Source organism: Ovis aries, chromosome 19, assembly GCF_016772045.2.
Source record: "Ovis aries strain OAR_USU_Benz2616 breed Rambouillet chromosome 19, ARS-UI_Ramb_v3.0, whole genome shotgun sequence".
In the NCBI taxonomy this organism is placed as follows: domain Eukaryota; kingdom Metazoa; phylum Chordata; class Mammalia; order Artiodactyla; family Bovidae; genus Ovis; species Ovis aries.
In genome coordinates, this window is record NC_056072.1 from 37965925 (window position 1) to 37986778 (window position 20854).

General features: G+C 40.1%; 1 protein-coding gene across 2 annotated transcripts in view; it reads right to left on the minus strand.

The window, feature by feature from the left end:
* SYNPR (synaptoporin) overlaps positions 1–20854 on the minus strand; it is a 294480-nt gene that overhangs the window by 49293 nt on the left and 224333 nt on the right. For both annotated transcript variants that reach the window (XM_004018349.6, XM_004018348.6), the window contains one exon: positions 7267–7465. In XM_004018349.6, coding sequence (XP_004018398.1) covers positions 7267–7465 — 199 coding nt within the window. The remainder of the gene's footprint in view (positions 1–7266; positions 7466–20854) is intronic.

Consider the following 20854-nt stretch of genomic DNA (forward strand, 5'->3'; position numbering starts at 1 on the left):
AAAACAAACCAGTTGCTTTGAGTATTAAATCAACTTTAAACAGTATATCAATCAATACCAGTTCATAGTATTATTACTATAAACTCCATCACCATCCCCATCACTTTCCTCCACACCAATCTTATCTATGCATGTTGTATCCTGTCATGTCCTAGAGGATTATAGAGAATCACAAACTACAGAATAAAGGGGAAAAAAATGTGTTTTGTAGAAAACAAAGCAACAACAACAAAAAAAATAGCACCAAGATCAGAGGAACAAGTATTGATCAGGAACTATCTTTCTAAATAAATAGGGTTGGCTTTTTAAAAAGTACAGCTACTGTTAGCTCAGTATTTGAAGGTTTTCTTAGGTATGAACCACCCTGGTGAGATTCTGCTCACACTGTGGATTGGCCTTAATCAGCTGACTCACAGTTAAGGGTGAGGCCCTGTTGTGGAGGGATTAGAAATGGAAAGGCTTGCCATTTGCAGCTGCAAATGGTCATGCTGACTGTCTGCATTCATTTTGTCTCTGTGACTCTTAGGATTTGGGCTAACTTTTAAATTAACTTTCATCTGCTAAGTAATGAGCATATTGGTTTTTTAATATCACCGAAGTTTCACCTAGGAGCTTTTTCCTTTTTATTACTAGAATTATCTCTCCACTCCTCCCCTTCTTCTACGATCTAATAAAACAAAGCCTACTCAATGTAGTACACAATTCAGGATTTCATTATATCCTGGTTGATGGGAAAGACTATTTACACAGAGATAAAATAGCATGGCTTCTCCAAGATCGCTTCGTATGAGGAAAATGTAGTTTTATATAACAAAACAGATCTTTCGCTACTTTACGGGCAAACCAGCTGAGTCAGTTTCTTCTCTCTGGAAGTCAAGAGTATTTCCTTAGACTTTAGAATTCTTTGAGAGTGTCTACATGTATCCAGGAACGGGTGCATGCGTGTTAGTTTTATGGTGCATACACATACACACACATACCTCGACCTCTTTGGTGTATCTACCTGCACATCAGGGAGGAATAAGCCCAAGATGAGTGATACTGTCAGAGGTATTTTTAAATCATTAAGAGCAGTAGCTCCAATTTGGGTATGGGGAGACATTTGTCCAGGGCTCAAGTTCTGCTGATTTACTCTTCTTTTTCCAAAGTAACATACCGAAGTGCTATAGATCTTTCCCCCAGTCCTTTAAACTTAATCATGATGTTTTACAGATAGGGCTTTCTCCCAGTGACCCTTCAAACATACTTATTTTAAAGCTTTGGTCTCTGTAATATACAGATTCTTGGTGTTTAGTTGCTAAGTTGTGTCTGCCTTTCTTGTGACCCCATGCACTGTAGCCTAATAGGCCCCTCTGTACATGGAATTTTCTAGGCAAGAATATTGGAGTTGGTGGCCATTTCCTACTCCAGGGGATCTTCCCGACTCAAGGACTGAATCTGTGTCTTCTGCGTTGGCAGGTGAATTCTTTAACACCGCACCACCTGGGAAGCCCTAATGTATAGATGAGAGATCTGTATTTCACTCACATACTCCTTAAAAGGATCTGTAAAAACTCCTCCTATTTGTATGAAGTTGACATATAATTTCCTTTTTATTAAAAGTCTAAACAGTTGCAGGAATGCAATTTCTGGCATAAATAATGATATTTTAAAATATCCTGTTATATCCAGTTTTATATAAATTGTTAGTTGATACTCTTTATTACCCATTTAAAATTTAATAAACAAACACCTTTTTAACAGTTGGAAGTTTTATATTTCATTTTGTTCTCTTTGAACTTGTATTTCCATTATACTTCCTACACTGATTCACAGCCTCATATAACATTTATTTATTTATTTTATCTTGGGATGATTTTATCAATCATTCTATTTCTTTGCAACAAAAATACATATCTAATTTTAAATTATTTTTTGATTACCCATAACCCTAATGCTTTAAGTATCAAAAATTTCTTCTGAGTTGCACAACCACTAAAAATATTATTAATGCACATAATAATCCCAAACAATATAAACATATTATAAATGTTAATAATTATCAAATTTTAAAAGTAAAATTTTTACTAGAATTATATGGAGTTATTTTTTCTTCAACTAGTTTATGAATTTTTTTAGGTTTATGCATTTTTGAGGGATACATATTTACCTCTAAAATAGGACATGATTCAGCATAAATTTAATTTTTAATTTTTGTTGTATAGATGTGTTGTGAAGTCTTACTGGCATAAATGAGTAGATGAGAATGAATGGGGTTTTATTATAATGATGCCATTAGTTTCTCTGAATGTATTCTGAGTAATATGTTCCAGATCACATAGTGATCTGTCATCAAAACTATTTTTTAATGATCTATCAGCTCATCAGTAGATTAAGACTTTCTATTTTATTGAAAGGAAAAAATTGGAAACCTTCTTACATGCAAAAGAATACATAACCTAGGCATTTGAATCAGTCACTTTTGTCAATATCAACACCAATACTTCAAATTGTCCTTTTTTTTTTTTCAGTGCCTCCAATGCTTTGCAACCTAACAATGTACCATGTAGAAATATTTGGGATGTAAAAGAAGGGTATAAAATATGGGATGTAAAAGGTCCAAGGTCAAGAGTGGCGGCTGTGAGGAGATACCCCATGTCCAAAGTCAGGAGCGGTGGCCATGAGGAGATACCCCACATCCAAGGTCAGGAGCAGTGGCTGTGCTTTGCTGGATCGGCCATGTGGTGAAACCCCACATCCAAGGGCAAAGGAGAAGCCCCAGCAACACAATGGGAGGGGCAAATTCACATTTAGAATCAAACCCCATTCCCGCCAGAGACGCTCAGAGGTCTCAAACAAACCTTGTGTGCACCAGGACCCAGAGACCCCACAGAGACTGAGCCAGAACTGTGTTTGAGCGTCTCCTGTGGAGGTGTGGGTCAGCAGTGGCCTGCTGCGGGGGCAGGGGCTCTGGGTGCAGCAGATTTGGGTACAGCATAAGCCCTCTTGGAGGAGGTTGCCATTAACCCCACTATTGAGCTGCCAGAACTTACACAGGACTGGGAAATAGCCTCTTGGAGGGCACAGACAGAATCTTGTGCACCAGGACCCAGGAGAAAGGAGCAGTGACCCCACAGGAGACTGCCTCAGATTGCCTGCAGGTGTCTGGGGGTCTCCGGCAGAGGCGTGAGTCGGTGGCGGCCTGCCGCCGGGTTGGGGGCACTGAGTGTAGCAGTGCATGCATGGGATCTTTTGAGGGAGTCACCATTATCTTCATTACCTGCCATAGTTTGTGTGTGTGAGTGTGTGAAGTCACTCAGTCGTGTCCAACTCTTTGCGACCCTATGGACTGTAGCCTGCCAGGCTCTCTGTCCATGGGATTCTCCAGGCAAGAATACTGGAGTGGGCTGCCATTTCCTTCTCGAGGGGATTTTCCCGGCCCAGGGATCGAACCCGGGTCTCCTGCATTGCAGGCAGACGCTTTATCCTCTGAGCCACCAGGGAAGCCTCACCCCAGGTAAATAGCAGGGAGGGAACATAGTTCCACCCATCAACAGAAAATTGGATTAAAGATTTACTGAGTATAGCTCTGCCCGTCAGAACAAGAGCCAGTTTCCCCATCAGTCAGTCTCTCCCATCAGGAAGCTTCTATAAGCCTCTTATCCTTCTCCATCAGAGGGCAGACTGAAAACCATAACCACAAAAACCTACCAGTCTAATCACATGGACCACAGCCTTGTCTAACTCAATGAAACTATGAGCCATGCCATGGAGGGCCACCTAAGACAGACGGGTCATGGTGGAGAGTTGTGACAAAATGTGGTCCACTGGAGAAAGGAATGGCAAACCACTTCAGTATTCTTGCCTTGAGAACCCCATGAACAGTATGAAAAGGCAAAAAGGGAACAGAAAGATGAACTCTCCAGGTAGGTAGGTAGGTGCCCAATATGCTACTGGAGATCAGTGGAGAAATAACTCCAGAAAGAATGAAGAGATGGAGTGAAAGCAAAAGCAACATCCAGTTGTAGATGTGACTGGTGATGGAAGCAAGGTCAGATACTGTAAACAGCAATTTTTCATAGGAACCTGGAATGTTAGGTCCATGAATCAAGGCAAATTGGAAGTGGTCAAACAAGAGATGGCAACAGTGAACGTCAACATTTTAGGAATCAATGAACTAAAATGGCCTGGAATGGATGAATTTAACTCAGATGACCATTATATCTATTACTGTGGGCAGGAATCCCTTAGGAGAAATGGAGTAGCCATCATCGTCAAAAAAAGAATCCAAAAAGCAGTACTTGGATGCAGTCTCAAAAATGACAAAATGATCTCTGTTCATTTCCAAGGCAAAGCATTCAGTATCACAGTAATCCAAGTCTATGCCCCAACCAGCAATGCTGAAGAAGCTGAAGTTGAACGGTTCTATGAAGACCTACAAGACCTTCTAGAACTAACACCCAAAAGAGATGTCCTCTTCATTATAGGGGACTGGAATGCAAAAGTAGGAAGTCAAGAAACACCTGGAGTAACAGGCAAATTTGGCCTTTGAGTACAGAATGAAGCAGGGCAAAGGCTAATAGAGTCCTGCAAAGGAACACACTGGTCATAGCAAATGCCCTCTTCCAACAACACAAGCGAAGACTCTATACATGGACATCACCAGATGGTCAACACTGAAATCAGATTGATTATATTCTTTGAAGCCAAAGATGGAGAAGCTCTATATGAACTATGAACTATGCCTGAAGAACATGGACGGAGGTTCGTGACATTGTATAGGAGACAGGGAGCAAGACCATCCCCAAGAAAAAGAAATACAAAAAAGCAAAATGGCTGTCTGAGAAGGCCTTACAAAGCATCACTACAAACAAAGCTAGTGGAGGTGATGGAATTTCAGCTGAGCTATTTCAAATCCTGAAAGATGATACTGTGAAAGTGCCCCATTCAATATGCCAGCAAATTTGGAAAACTCAGCAGTGGCCACAGGACTGGAAAAGGTCAGTTTTCATTCCAATCCCAAAGAAAGGCAATGCCAAAGAATGCTCAAACTACTGCACAATTGCACACATCTCACACGCTAGTAATGCTCAAAATTCTCCAAGCCCGGCTTCAACAATACGTGAACCATGAACTTCAGATATTCAAGTTTTAGAAAAGGGAGAGGAACCAGAGATCAAATTGCTAACATCTGCTGGATCATCGAAAAAGCAAGAAAGTTCCAGAAAAACATTTATTTCTGGTTTATTGACTATGCCAAACCTTTGACTGTGTGGATCACAATAAACTGTGGAAAATTCTGAAAGAGATGGGAATGCCAGACCACCTGACCTGCCTCTTGAGAAATCAAGAGGTATGCAGGTCAGGAAGCAACAGTTAGAACTCGACATGGAACAACAGACTGGTTCCAAATAGGAAAAGGAGTATGTTAAGGCTGTATATTGTCACCCTGCTTATTTAACTTCTATGCAGAGTACATTGTGAGAAATGCTGGGCTGGATGAAGCACACGGTGGAATCAAGATTGCTGGAAGAAATATCAATAACCTCAGATATGCAGATGACCCCACCCTTATGGCAGAAATTGAAGAACTAAACAGCCTCTTGATGAAACTGAAAGTGGAGAGTGAAAAGGTTGGCTTAAAGCTCAACATTCAGAAAACGAAGATCATGGCATCTGGTCCCATCACTTCATGGCAAATAGATGAGGAAACAGTGGAAACAGTGTCAGACTTTATTTTGGGGGGCTCCAAAATCACTGCAGATGGTGACTGCAGCCATGAAATTAAAAGACGCTTCTTGGAAGGAAAGTTATGACCAACCTAGATAGCATATTAAAAAGCAGCGATATTACTTTGCCAACAATGGCCTGTCTAGTCGAGGCTATGGTTTTTCCAGTAGTCGTGTAAGACTGTGACAGTTCGACTATAAAGAAAGCTGAGCGCCGAAGAATTGATGCTTTTGAACTGTGGTGTTGGAGAAGACTCTTGAGAGTCCCTTGGACTGCAAGGAGTTCCAACCAGTCCATCCTAAAGGAAATCCATTCTGAATATTCATTGGAAGGACTGATGCTGAAGCTGAAACTCTAGTACTTTGGCCACCTGATGCAAAGAGCTGACGCATTTGAAAAGACCCTGATGCTGGGAAAGATTGAAGGTGGGAGGAGAAAGAAGGGGATGACAGAGGATGAGATGGTTGGATGGCATCACCGACTCAATGGGCCTGAGTTTGAGTAAACTCTGGGAGTTGGTGATGGACAGGGAGGCCTAGCGTGCTGCAGTCCATGGGGTCATTAAGAGTTGGACACTACTGAGTGACTGAACTGAACTAAACTGAACTGAAAAGAGGATACTTTTCTTTTATAAAAGGGGAGTAGGTGATTAAGAAAGATATTTTCAGAAGCAGGGCATTCTCAGTAAGATAAATTTTAGGCAAATGTACATGTGAAGGCTGAGAAATACATTTCTTTAAAGTTATCTACACCATGTACTGCTCCAGGAGTTGCTGCAACCCCCTAGGTGTCTATGTGTCTCTCACCTGCTAGCTTGGTTTCACCCAGATGAGTCCTTGAACTACTGTGTAAGGGAACAGAAAGTAGCGGGGGTTGGTGGTATGTGCATGCTAAATTGTTTCAGTCATGTCGAACTCTTTGCGAACCCACAGACTGTAGTCTGCCAGGCTCCTCTGTCTATGGGATTCTCCTGGCAAGAATACTGGACTGCATTACCATGCTCTCCCCCAGGCGACCTTTCTGACCCAGGAATCAAACCAGGGTGTTTCTTGTATGACAGGCAGATTCTTTACCATTGAGTCACCAGGGTGGAAAGAGAGAAGATGAGAGAGAGTGAGGTTGAAATTCAGAGACGGAGAGCTAACCCTAAACCACTCTATGACCAGTCTATCACATACTAGAGGAACAACACATTTCAAGTAAGTACAAGTCACACTGTCTAAACAACCAGCGAGAAAAAAATGGTCAATTAATTCCATAATACTGGAATTACCAATAACTCTGCAGCAAGCCTCATTACTCTTTCCATGACCTCATGAGATTTCCAACCATCTATTTCAGAAGAGTTTCTAGCAACTCTAATGATACTTTTCCAGTACAGGGGCACAAAAGAATGACAGGCATCATATTTTCGTTTTAGATCTAAGGGATCTGGATGAAAAAGAATGTGATTGCTTTTCAAATACCTGCCCTGAGGACTCGGGTAAGCCCCTTAAGCATTGGAAGAAAGAAATTAGAAACGACAGAAAAAATTATTTCATAAAGCAAACCACTTACGATGAGTGGACCCCGGTTGTTCTCTCGATACTTGTTCTGGAAGAAAATGTAAACGACGGTGGCAGCCAAGGAGTAGAGGAAGGCGAAGACGGCGACGGTGACGAAGAACTCTGCTGAGGACGAGGAGTCACCAATCAGGGACACCTTCTGTCGCTCCTTCCCCTCGCAGGTGGGCACCTCAAAGGTCACCTGGTGTAACCTAAAGTATCGGAGATACCAGAGAAGGGAATCATTAACATGCCAAGGAGAGAAAGCAAGAATGCCAATAAGTGAGATCTGAGGACTTTCCCGGTGGTCATCTTCTGATGCAGGCGGTTGATCCCTGGTTGGGGAGTTCAAGATCCCACATGCTTTGGGGCCAAAAAAAACCCAAAACATAAAACAGAAGTAATATTTTAACAAATTCAATAAAGGCTTTAAAAATGGTTCATATCAAGAAACCTTAACGTGAGATTTGATTTTGGGACCTCACATGGCATGCCTCTGTGACATGAGAACTTACAGAGGTTGCGGTTGAAATTGTGGCAGTGGATACTACGGTTAAACGTCATCCCACTGGGCTTCACAGTAGCTAGTTACATGAAAGACAAGAAAGAAGGGAAGGGGAAAGCGAACCTGAAATCGATGACGGATTAGATTGACATCCTCTCCCTGAAATTCTCCAGCGCTTTCTCACCATACTTGGACTCATACCCTAACTCCTAAACATGACCCATCAGGTCCTGGTTTAGGGTCTTTTCACTGACTCTTCTCTTTTCCTCAGTCACTCTGTTCCCTGACATTGCCCATGGCTGGTTCCTTTGCAGCCCTCAAGTGACAACTCAAAATGTCATCTCCTGGGAGAGTCTTTTCCTGACAATTACTCTAAAATAGCTCCTTTCCCTTAGACATTTCTATGACATCAACCTGTTCAATGTCATTCATAGCACTCAATACCAGCTACATTGCCTTGGTGATGTATTTTCTTGTTTGTGTTTGTTTTTGTTTTTTCTGTCTTCCCTGGATTTGGGATCTTGATTTCTTCTCTGTAAATCACGAATCCCTGATACTGGTTAGATATTCAGTAAACAGGACTTGGATAGGTAAACGAATACTCTTGATTCTGTAAGGTGACTGATGGACCCTAGTTTGACTGAACTTTGAGAATTTCTATTTTAGAGAATAAGACCTATCAGGATAGCATTCAGGGTCATAGTGACTTCTTCTTGTTCATTCGCTAAGAAATGTCCGACGTTTTGCAACTCCATGGACTGCAGCATGCCAGGCTTCCCCATCCTTCACTATCTCCCAGAGTTTGCTCTAACTCATGTCCACTGAGTTGGTGATGCCATTCAACCATCTCATGCTCTGTTGCTCTCTTCTCCTCCCCTTTCTCTATTACTTAATAGAGAAAAATAAGATTTTGGAGGGTAGTAGTATAGCAGCCAAAATTAGGTTTCTTCAGAAATGTCTAAATCATTTCTTGAGTATTGGAAGGAACTTGGAAATAGAAATGAACAAGCGTTAGCAATATCAGTAAAGGACCATCTGGAAAAATTACCTATAAAAGTAACAATGATAATAAAACCATTGATGAATCTGATAAATTCCCAACTTAAGCTTAAGGAGTATTCCTCTTACTAAGCAAAAGCTAATTCCTTTAGACAGATTTGTTGTGTACATTCTCCTAGATAATACAAAATTAAAAAGAGTAATACCAATACAACTAACATACCCAAGCATTTATGTGCCAGATACTATGCTTTATATGTATTATTTCATTTGATGCTCATAAAAAGCCTTATGATATAGGCACTTAATTGTCCCTTCCCCCTTTATACATGAACATACAGGCTTAAAAAAGATTAAACGACTTGTGCTAAACCACAAGGCTAGTAAATAGGGCCAGAAAATTTTAAACTGTTATGTTAATTTGCTTCTGTTGATTACTGAAAATATTAACTAGGATGAATTTTTTAGAAAGTGGAGCCCATGGACAACTAGCATAACTATAAGTCCTGCTAAAAATGTTTATTCTGGGATCTGTCCCAGAGCTACTGAATTGAAACTGTTAGAAGTAGCCTAGTTGACAACCCAAACAGGAAATGCCAGTCCCCCTTACGTCTCAGAAATCTATTCTTCTTCATTTACTGTTTGACTTAAAAATAAAAAAAAACTGTTTACATTGTCCATTTGATTTTGCATATTTATACTGAGCCTCCTCCTGTTTCTTATAAACCAGAAAAGTGTACAGCTGCAGTAAAACTCATGGAAAGAGAAGCATTCATCATGGTTATACTGTACAGACTCTTTCTTTCCCTTGCCAGACATACTAAAATATTTCTCAGTAGTTGAGTCTGTGGGAATGCTGAAAAATGAAATAAATTTAAAAGGTAATCATGCCAATTATTCTGATAGAGGTGATTTTCAGATAATGAGCCCCCCTTTTTTTCTCACTGTTATGTAATGGATCATTCATTCAACTCATTTTTAACAAGAAGCTCTGTAGTTCACACAGTGTCTAGATTCTGGGGATAAAGTAGGGAACAAAGATATATACGGGTTCATCTCTGCACATGTTTAACTTTGAGTTTACAGAGGAAAAAGTGGCTTTTCTGAGAGGAGCCCAGGACTAGTTTGGGGATGAGGTGGTCAAGGTAAGATTCCTTGTAGAAGTGATTATTTAAGCTGCAACTTGAAAAGTGAGTAGAAAACTGTCCAGACCAAAAGTTGAGAAAAAAGCATAATGAAATATGACTTCAGACCCAGTAGGATGGTTATAATCGAAATGATTATAAAATTGGAATGAGTTAGCAAGATTAGACTGGAATAACAAGACAGGATTAGAATAGCAAACTCATTAGAAAGCAGGAAATCCCATAATTTGGAAAACAGTCTTGCAGTTCTTCAAGTGGTAAACATAGAGCTATGGCGTGGTCCAGCAATTCCACTCCTACATATTACATATCCAAGAGAAGTGTTAACACTTGTCTGTACTAAACTTGTACTGGAATGTTCATATCAGCATTATTCATAATAGCCCCAAAGTGGAAACAATCAAACATCTTCAGCTGATGAATGGATAAATAAAATGCGGTATATACTCATAGGGTGGAATATTATTTATCAATAAGCAGGAATAAGTACTGATACATGTTACAGCATAGATGATCCTTGAAAACATTATGCTAAGTGAAACAAGCCCATCGCAAAAGACCATAGATTGCATGACTCCATGTAAAGGGAATGTTCAGAATAGGCAAATTCATGGCAATGAAAAGCAGGCTAGTGTTCACCAAGGGCTGGTCGGTGAGAATTGGGGATGATGGCTAAGTGGTACAGGATTTCTTTTGGGGGTAACAAAAACACTTTAGAATTGACTGTGGTGATAGAGCCTTATGCTGTTAAACATTACAAGTCATTTGACAGTACATTTTACATGAATGAATGCTATGCTATGTGAATTATATTTCAGTTAAAACTGTTAAAAAATAGAGATGAAAGAGCATGTACCAAGATTCTGCAAAAGCAAGGAGTACAGCACATGTGAAATGATGAAATATGGCTTGAAACTGGAATATGGCAGGAAAGAATATGAATGTTGTAGGATGAGATGGAAAAGTAGCCAGAGACCCTCAGTGCTGGGTCCTGTGGGTCAGATTAGAGACTCGGGTGTTTTATCGTCTTTATTTTTCCTAGTGATGACAACTTTAGGGTTTATTTCCTTAACTTTCACATATAACATATAGTATGTTTATCCTATTTTACATTATGTCCCTAGTATTTATTTATTTTATAACTGGAAATTTGCACCTTCTGAATGTCTTCATCCAATTTCTCCCTCACCCCCAGTAACCACAAATCTGACTGATTTTTTCCTATGAATCTGTTTGTTCATTTTTGACGTGTAAGTGACCTACAGCACTGTATTAGTTCCCATTGTACAGCAAAGTGATTTGATATTTCTACACCTTTCAAAATGATCGCCATGATAAGTCTAGCCATGATATTATCATATGAAGATATTACATAGTTATTGACTATATTCCCCACACTGTACATTTCATACCTGTCACTCATTTTTTTTGCAACCTCTTAATCTCCCTCATTTAGTTCTCTCCCCCTCCCACCCTCCTTCCCTCTGGCAATCACCTGATTGTTCTCCTGTTCTCTGAATCTATAACTCTGTTTCTGTTTTGTTATGTTTGAGCATGTTTTGTTTTTTAGATTCCACACATAAGCGGAAATCATGTAGTGTTTGTCTTTCTCTGTCTAACTTATTTCACTAAGCATAACACCCTTTAGGTTCGTCCATGTTGTCAAAAATGGCAAGACTTCATTTCTTTTTTGGCTAACTTTCCACCACACACACATCTTCTTGATCCTTTCATCTATTAATGTGTACTTAGGTTGCTTCCATATCTTGGCTATTGTAAATAATGATGCAGTGAATATGAGGGTGCATATATCTTTTCTATTTGCATTACTACTTTCTTTGGATACATACTCAGGAGTGAAGCTTTATCTGAAGACCAATACTGGAAAGATTCCCCTATAATAAACAACATGTAAAACAAAAACAACAGGCAGGACCATGTCACCTGTGGTGACTATTTAGAAACATGCACACCTCCTGTCCAGGTGTCAGGATCTGCAATGCTTCTAACGCACCAGATCCCTCAGCTCACATGGGCGGATTGGGTCTGCAAGTTTTGAGTACACAGAGAGCAGCAGGGAGGGGGAGAATAAAATAATTTTTTTCTACGCAATCAGCTAAATACCAACATTTTCCTCATTGCTAACTTATTGTATTGATTTACAGTAAATGTTAATGGTGCTTAAGCACAAGACAAAAAAAAAATCACTAACAAATTCCCTGTGCTTATTAATACCAATTATCTATAGCTTGGTACTTAGCTTGAAACCACACTGGTAAAATCAGGACCAAGGGGAAACAGAAGTGAAGCTGTATTATGGTGCCTGTTCCATGGAAGGGAATGGGCATCATTTATAAAGGAAGAGCATGTCAGCTGAAAATGGTCTGAGCATAATAATTCATGTCACTAAACACTTTGAATGCTATGGGATGGCATTTATTACTAAACATATATATTTTACCAGAAAGGTTCTTCTAGGCAATAGTTACATACATATGCATAAATTTGCATGCTTTATTTTGCAGAGAGAGATTTTAGAGTCACCATGTGTTTATCAGCTATAATAACTTTGGAAGCAAATATTATTCATTCAGAACCTAAACAAGGGGAAACCTCTTCTGTACAGATAGTGTCAGTTGATGGAATCTGGAAGCTGATGGGCCTACTTCTATTCTTGTGAGGGACTAGTCAGGAAGCCATCGCTGAGACTGCAAAAGGGCCAAATCCAATTTGTTGATTTCAAATGCATAAGGCCCTTCTCGGCTGGCCTGACTCAATCAAGAGGTACTTGAATTTCATTGGGTTTTACTCCATTGTGCCTATCCACAAAAAACCTTCATGTGAGAATAGATTTTTCCTTTTCTTCTTAAAAATTTACCAACACTTAAACAGAGCCTTTTAAACATTTCACTCCTGCTTCAGTTAAACTAAAGGAACTGCTGGGCACCCACAGTTTTTAGTTCTATTTGTAGGGTCTGAAAAAGTATTAAGCAAGCTGGTGTTACTTTATTAATAAAAATATTTTTGTCAACCACCACCAACATTTTTCAACCTCCAGGCATTGTATTAGCTTCTTTACTGCTCGTGTCTCACTTAAAGATCATAACAGCCTTCTCAAGTAGGTACTATCTGCCCCCATTACACAGATGAGGAAACAGGCTTGAGGTAGGTAGTGAGCTTACTGGAGGTCAAATAGGAAGTGAACGGCAGAGGTGAGTCTTGGATGCAAGCAGATTAGGAGGAGCTATATTGGTAAGCACAACACTTTCTTGCCTCTCTGCTTCAAAAATGACAGCATCCTTAGATTTCCAGCCAAATATTTGTATAAAAATGGCTGAGCCAGCTTTCCCATGCCATCTAATCTAATGATAGATGGATAGTTTTCACTGAATAAGATTCTAAACCAACATTCATTCTGCTTCCACCTTGAAGCACTTGAGTTAGGCATCATTCAAGGTACCCAGCAATGATGGAGTTGAATCCCTTTAGGCCAACAAATAGGAAGTCATTAAAAGCATCCAAGTTTCCAAATCTTGTCCTGGGTTATCCTAACATTTGCTTTATAAGTAAGCAGAGGATAATGAACCTGACTGCCTCAGGTACTGAAACTGTGATCATCATAGCATCCGTGGTTCTTCACAGGAGGAGAGTAAAGGACAGCACAGATTCATCTTCAGATAGCACTGTGCCAGTAAGGGCATCTGGTCATAAGACTTTTGAAACTGTGGACAGTATGTTTCACCAGCTGCGGAACAAAATAAGACTTAAGCTCCTAACATTATACCTGGGGCTGGTTCAGTGCAAGACAGTAATGACACATCCCAAGGGTGGTGACCCCAACCAGGAGTAAATGCAGGAAGCATTAAAGTATTTGGGAGAAAGTTGCTGCCACAGAATTTCTGACAGCCAGGATTAAAGTGGCCAAGCGGAGATCAGAAGGCAACTGGCCAATCGTGGTGCTGAGCACGCTTCTCCTCATAAGATAATTTTCTGTAGCCCCTGTTTCAATCTTTGCACCAGCTGATAAAGACTCAAATCCTCTTGCTCTACTTCTTTCTCTCTTCCCACCAGGAAATACTGGCATTTGTCTGGTTTTTAGATTGTCTTTTCCTTTGCTAGTCATGTGTGTGTATGTGTGTGTATAATGAGTGCATCTGCGTGTGCATTTGCAGACACCTCTACTTGCTCAGCCTGTATGACTTGCAACATAAATGACTACAAGATCCTGTGAGTTTACATATGCTTTTAAACACATCTCATTTTCTCTTCCCAGCAACCTTCTTCATTTACAGATGAGAAAGCTGGAGGTCAGACAACTTGAAAGAGTCACCGAAGATCACCCAGATGGCAAAGAGAGAGGCAAATGTCTGCTATGCTCAAGTCCTTGATTCATTCACGAGGGATTTATTGAGCCCCATGCACCAGTCATTAGAGAAGCTAAGACAGGATGGTAATGAGTTGTGAGGAATGGGAGTGAAGATTATTCAGAAGGTTGAAAGGGACAAGTCCCCTCTCACTGCCATTTCCCCTGGTTTTCTTACTGAACCTGAAGCATGGCATTTGGTGACGCTACTTAGGACAGTGATGGTGAGCCCACCTCTGCTACTGCTGGGTGCTGATCACCAACTGACAGCTTTTCTGAGTGCATACTAGGCTAGTCACCAAGCCAAAGGCTTTTGTGTATTATCTCATACCTTTAAACTAGATAAAGTGGGTACTATTTCCCTTCTTTTTAGTGGAGAGGAAAGTGAGGAGCACAGTGGTAATTCAACTTATTGAAGCAAAGGCCTTCAAACAGAGTGTGTGTGTGCTGCATTGCTTCAGTAGAGTTCAACTCTCTGCGACCCCATGGACTTCAGCCTGCCAGGTTTCTCTGTTCATGGGGTTCTCCAGCAAGAATACTGGGGTCCATACTGCCATCCTCCGGGAATCTTCCCTGCCCAAGGATCAAACCTATGTCTCTTACGTCTCCTGTATTGGCAGGTGGGTTGTTTACCACTGGCACCACCGGGGAAGCCCCAAACACAGTGTATATGACCCCAAGGTTTTTACTCTTAACCTCCCACATGAAAAAAATATAGTATTTAATACTATTCATTGGTTTTATCACTCACCTATTTACTGACTTCCCACAGCAAGGCTGCCCTTTCTCAGAGACTTCTTGCAGTCAGTCATGGCTCAGATGGTAGAGAATCTGCTTGTAATGCAGGAGACCTGGGCTGGATCCCTGGGTCAGGAAGATCCCGTGAAGGAGGAAATAGCTAACTCCAGTATTCTAGCCTGGAGAATTCCATGGACAGAGGAGCCTGGCTGGTTACAGTCCATAGGGTTGGAAAGAGTTGGAAACAAATGAGTGACTTTCACTTTTCACTTTCCCTCTCTCTATTAATCTCCACCTTAGGTTGTTTCTTAGCAGGAGAGTGGTCATGGGCTGAATGTCGGAGTGTCTGGGATCTGTGATATTTTGTTCCACGTTTCCTGGGCTCATGGGTAGTTTCAAACTGTTTCTCAAGACTCACACATTGATTATAGCAAGGATTTCCTTTATGCCACCAGTACCTCTTAAAGTGTACTTTTATCCTGTGGTCAGAATCTAGGGAGTGTCTGACTTCATGGAGCCTTAGGTACAGGATCTATTTAGGGTGGAAAAGGCAGAAGATGGGGACAGTGTGAGGACTGAGAAGAGTCTTGGGAAACATGCCAGTTGCAGTTGAGAGCTGAGAGAAGGCTCCAGCATCTGCTCTCTGGTTGCTAAAGCTGGACACAAGTTTGAAGTCCTTATCCTGCAAAGGAACCTGGAGAGACTCTGTTTGAGACATAGGACTCACTGATCAGAAGCTGAAAAGGATCTGTTTACCTGAAATGCCTCTGTGGACAAAAGGGGTCATTACTAGGCAAAATGAAAACAATCCAGGTTACAAATATCCTTTGAGGAGTGCCTTAGGGAATTTAATGATGCTCTCTGTTACCAGGAAGGTCAGTGGACCTGGAGGTGGTACCTATACTCCTGTCTGCTAGACATGAGAGCTGATTTCCAGCTTCCTTATTTTCAGGTAAAAGGCATTGCTTAGGCAGCCAGAATCACTTTTGCAGATGTTTTTGCCCTAAGTTTGAATCAAAATCAGCTTCATCTCCAAGACTTGCAACCAAAGCCCATCAGGTATTCACTAAAAATATTTTCCTAAAAGAAGAAAACAAAACTAAGGGAAAGAAAAAACACTGTATATACTCCAGCTCTTAAACACAAGGGCTTATCTCCTTGATGTGATTCTGCATTAAATGAACTAAAGCTTATTGGTTTCCATGGGAGGAACTTTCTATTACTTTTTTCTGTTCTTTACCTTACCATTAGGGAAGATACATTTTTTCTTAAGGAGAATATTGGGCAGAGAGAACTGAGCTAGACATGGAAAATGCAGTTAAGGTTATTGCAAAGAATACTCTTTTTTATGCAATTTGCTGTGCTTGTTCATATGAAGATAAGGCTGGAAAATGACTGGCTCGCCTCCCTAGTATGTGCATGTCAGTTCCATAGGCCAGAAAGATATTTATCAAATTTACTGAAAGTGCACTATGCTAGAAGGATCTTTCCAAATTTCATCCCCCCTCCACAAGTTTGCATTTGTATAGATAAACATTTCAAACTAAAAAGGTAGACTCCAAGGTAATTAAAAAGAAATGGATCTGTGGAAGCCAGGGCATGGCCTGAAGCAGGACTGAAGGAAGAAAAACTCTCTGAAACCATATAATGACTTGCAAAGAGGCACTGCCATTCTCATAAGCTATGTTTTATTAATTTTAGTTTCTTCAAATAGAGTTTGAGTCATAGGGAACTCAGACTGCCTCTACATTGTCAAATTAAAGTAGATAATGAGGTCGTTATCTGTATATTTCAGGGAAATTTTTTTTCCCTTCTTGTTTGCCTTCCCTGAACTATGGTGTTATACTCAAGTGAATTACGAAACAAACAAGTCTCAGAGTTTTGTTTGTTTTTTTTACACTTGAATGTCCAAGCAACTGCCTCTCTCTGTCCATTTTATCTAGTTAGTACAGAAATGTTTCACAAATAAATAATTTAAAGGCTTCAACTAAAAGATTTTTATATTTGGAACACATACAGGTCACATGGGAGAGGACTGCAGAAATCTGTCTGAGCTGACCTTTTGTTTAGAGTTTAGGTCAAAGTGATTTGATTTATTAACAGTCAAAATATGCTATGTATAAAAGTTCAATCAACACAGAAATGATTAGAGAGGAAAATGTAAGGTTTCTCATAATTTCAATTAGTATTAACAACTTAAAAGATGGAAATCAAACAGGGTCTTTAAACTGCTGTTTATTACCTAGTAAGATTTTTAAGTCTTATAATATACCTAAAGATCCCTGGGTTGAATCTTCCCAACCCAGAGATTGAACCCAGGTCTCCTACATTGCAGGCGGATTCTTTACCGTCTGAGCCACCAAGGAAGCCCAATATACTTAGAGGATATATGAATTATCATATTGTTTAGAATGTTCTATATTAGTGCACATTGCATAATAATTTTCTTAATGGTCCTCCAGGGGTGGAAATTTTATTTCCCATCTTTAAACACTGAAACAATGCCTTGAACATGTATCTTTGGATATCTGTATGTTCTTTGGATAAATTTCTAGAAACAGATCTGCTGGGGAAAGGAGTTTATTAGTCAGGGTTCTCCAGGGAACTGGTACTAATAGGATACATATTATACGGAATTTAAGGACTCTATTTTAAGGAATTAACTCATGTGAGTGTGGGGGCTGGCAAGTCTGAAATACACAGGGTAAGCCAGCAGCCTGGAGATCTAGATAAGAGTTGATGTCACGAACTTGAGTCCAAAGCCTGGAAAAGCAGAATTTCTATGTTGCAGTCTGAAGGCAGAATTTCTCCCCCAACCCCCGCCCCCCTTTTTTTTTTTACAAGAAATCTCAGTTTTTGCTCATCATATCTTCAACTGACGGGATGAGACACACTCACATTATGAGATAATATATTACATTTATTGTAATAGAAAGAAAGAAAGTGAAGTTGCTCAGTCGTGTCTGACTCTTTGCAACCCCATGGACTGTAGCCTACCAGGTTCCTCCGTCCACGGAATTTTCTAGGCAAGAACACTGGAGTCGGTTGCCATTTCCTTCTTTCCGACCCAGGGACTAAACCCAGGTCTCCCACATTGTAGGCAGACGCTTTACTGTCTGAGCCACCAGGGAAGCTTTATTGGAATGCTCGCATGTAATTGGCAATTGCAGTTGCTGCTACTAGGTGAATTGTAAACAGTTTCCAAAGCTCAAAATTCAAGGCAGAAGTCTAATTACTAAAGTTGATTTTTTAAAAATCCAAATGCTCTCAAAAGGAAGAATTCCAAGACCTAGGAATACAATGCATTCTATTACTATACTGTCAAAAAGTCACACTTATCAGCAGTTATTTGGTCATTTTCTTCTTCTGCCTGCTGTCATTTCATTCTTCACATAATAACTACCTCGTTGAATGTTCAGGATAGGGAAACTAACAGAATCCTTGCTGGGAAGGAAATTCAATATATCTGCCAGATTATAATAAAATAAGCAGGAATCGTTCATATATATAGAACAAAATGCAATCTCCTTTAAACCACTGAAAAAGCTATTGCCCTGTCAACTGGCCGTGAAGTTGTAAATTTCCAGTTCTTCAGGTTGTTAATATTACCGCAAATACACAAATTCTTTTTTTGGGGGGAAAAAAAAAACGTCTAAGGCATAAGGAAACACTGTTCATCTTAGTTAACTAAACACAGTTTGTTCAATAAATTTATCAGCTCAGGATGGAAACTGCTCTTCATTGTCAGCAAATATAATGTCATCCATGTTCCTGATGCTTTGCCAGCAACAGGGGATTAATCATACTTTTTTCAAGTTGCATTTGAAACATGACATCTAAGAATTCATTTTCCACACAGCAACCAGAAATCTCTCACATAAATCAGAGCATGTCACTCCGTGGCATAATGCTCTCCTTTAAGGCTTCCCCTCCCACTCAGGGCCAGATGCAAACACCTATCATGGCTTACAGGTCTGACATCATTTGGATCTTGCCCACTTGTTTGCTATCATCACATCCACTTGATACTTTCTCTTCCTGGAACACAACTCCCCTGCCCACTGGGGCCTCTTAACTGGCCTTCAGGCTGTCCACTGTCAGATTTATCTCTTCATTCAGATTCTCAAGGCAAGTATCACCACCACTGAGAGACCTCCCTTGACCACCTAATCTAAAGGGCCTGTCCATCCCATTATCCCACTGCACGCTTAATTTATTTTGTTTACTGCTCTAGTGCCTGTCTGAAGTCACACTGCTTATTTGTGAACCTGTGTTTTGCCTGTCTCTCCTCCTAGGCTCTAAGTAGCATGAAGGCAGGGATCCTGTTTATTTTCACTACCTATGATGGAGCACCAGGTCAAATTTGGGGCAAAACACAGATGCAAGGAAAATGGCTTTCTTGCATATTAGTTCTAGTGGGAATGAATGGAGTGACGCTCAGGGTGACCCCACACTGTCTATCCCTGGAAAAGAATTCTTGGGGACGACTTGGTGTCTCTGAAGTTAACAGTGAAAAAGAGACCATTTTTCATGCTGCCCAGGAAAAGGCATGACGTAGCTTCCTCTCCTCACCCATTCTAATACACTTCATGTTTGTGGTCTCAGGGAATCCTTGACTATGTCCTGCTTACTCCCTTCCTGCTTATCCAAGCCATCCTCCAGAACATCTGTTCCCAAATACGTCACCTCAATTTGAACCAATCTCCCATGAAAGACCATTGTATACAACATCTAGCAAAGATTCTACCTCATATTTTAATGAGGCCAGTGATACTAAACTATTTATTGAAGGGTCCAAAAAGACTTCAAAAGGAAAAAAATAGTAGTTAGTCATTGGAAAGATTTCAAACAAAACCAAACCCAATACCCTTCTATGTGTGTGTGTGTTTTTCTTCCCTTGATTCACAGAATGTTTAAATGGAAGAGAACAGAAGTGAAATCCTGCTTCTTCCCCTGATAATTAGAAATCAAGGTCTAAACCATGTGAACATATGCTGCAAATAATTCTTGCAAGTAATTTCATATTCAATATATCTATTTAGCTCCCTGGAAATACTTAATGTTTATGAAAACTCTAGATCAGAACTCCTCAAACTGTGACTCAAAGACCCCTGAGGATATATGAAACCCTTCCACGGGGTTCATGAGATCAAAACTATTTTCACAATAATACTAACATGTTATTTGTCACTTTCAATCTCATTCTCTTGCAAGTATATGATAGAGTTTTCCAGAAGGAAAACTGCTATAGGATGCAGCTGTTGTTCTGATGGCTAATAAAATGTATATTTTTCCATTTTATACATTTCGTAGCTTTGATTTCTAATTTGGTAATCTTCTAGATATCCACAGACATAGTCCACACAAATGAAAAGCTCTCTGTAGTCCTCATTTATAAGAATGTAGAGGAGTCTGGGACTTAATGTTTGAGAATGGCTGCTCTAAATGATGATTTTTTACTTTCCCCCAAATTTTCATTTTTCTTATGTCCATTTTTGATATTCAAGTTACATGGACATGCATGGCCTGATATTGAGTACCTATCATATGGATGTCATCACACTAAGCAATTGTTTTTACTGTCATCAGCCAATGAGTGTGTAGAGTATGTATCAGCTTCCTGTCCTTGGCAAATACTCAATAAAGGGCTCTTGTATGAGAAGTGAAGATGATACTACCTAGATATCCTCTATCCCACTGACTGTCCATGCCTCACCTAGAGGGCATATGCCTTTATCTCAGATTATGAATCCTTCCTGGTCTTTGACATTTCATTTTCATCCTACCTCAAATGGCCTCTTAGGCTACAGGTAGGAAAAGAGAGATCGGACTTAGATGTTTCACTCTGATG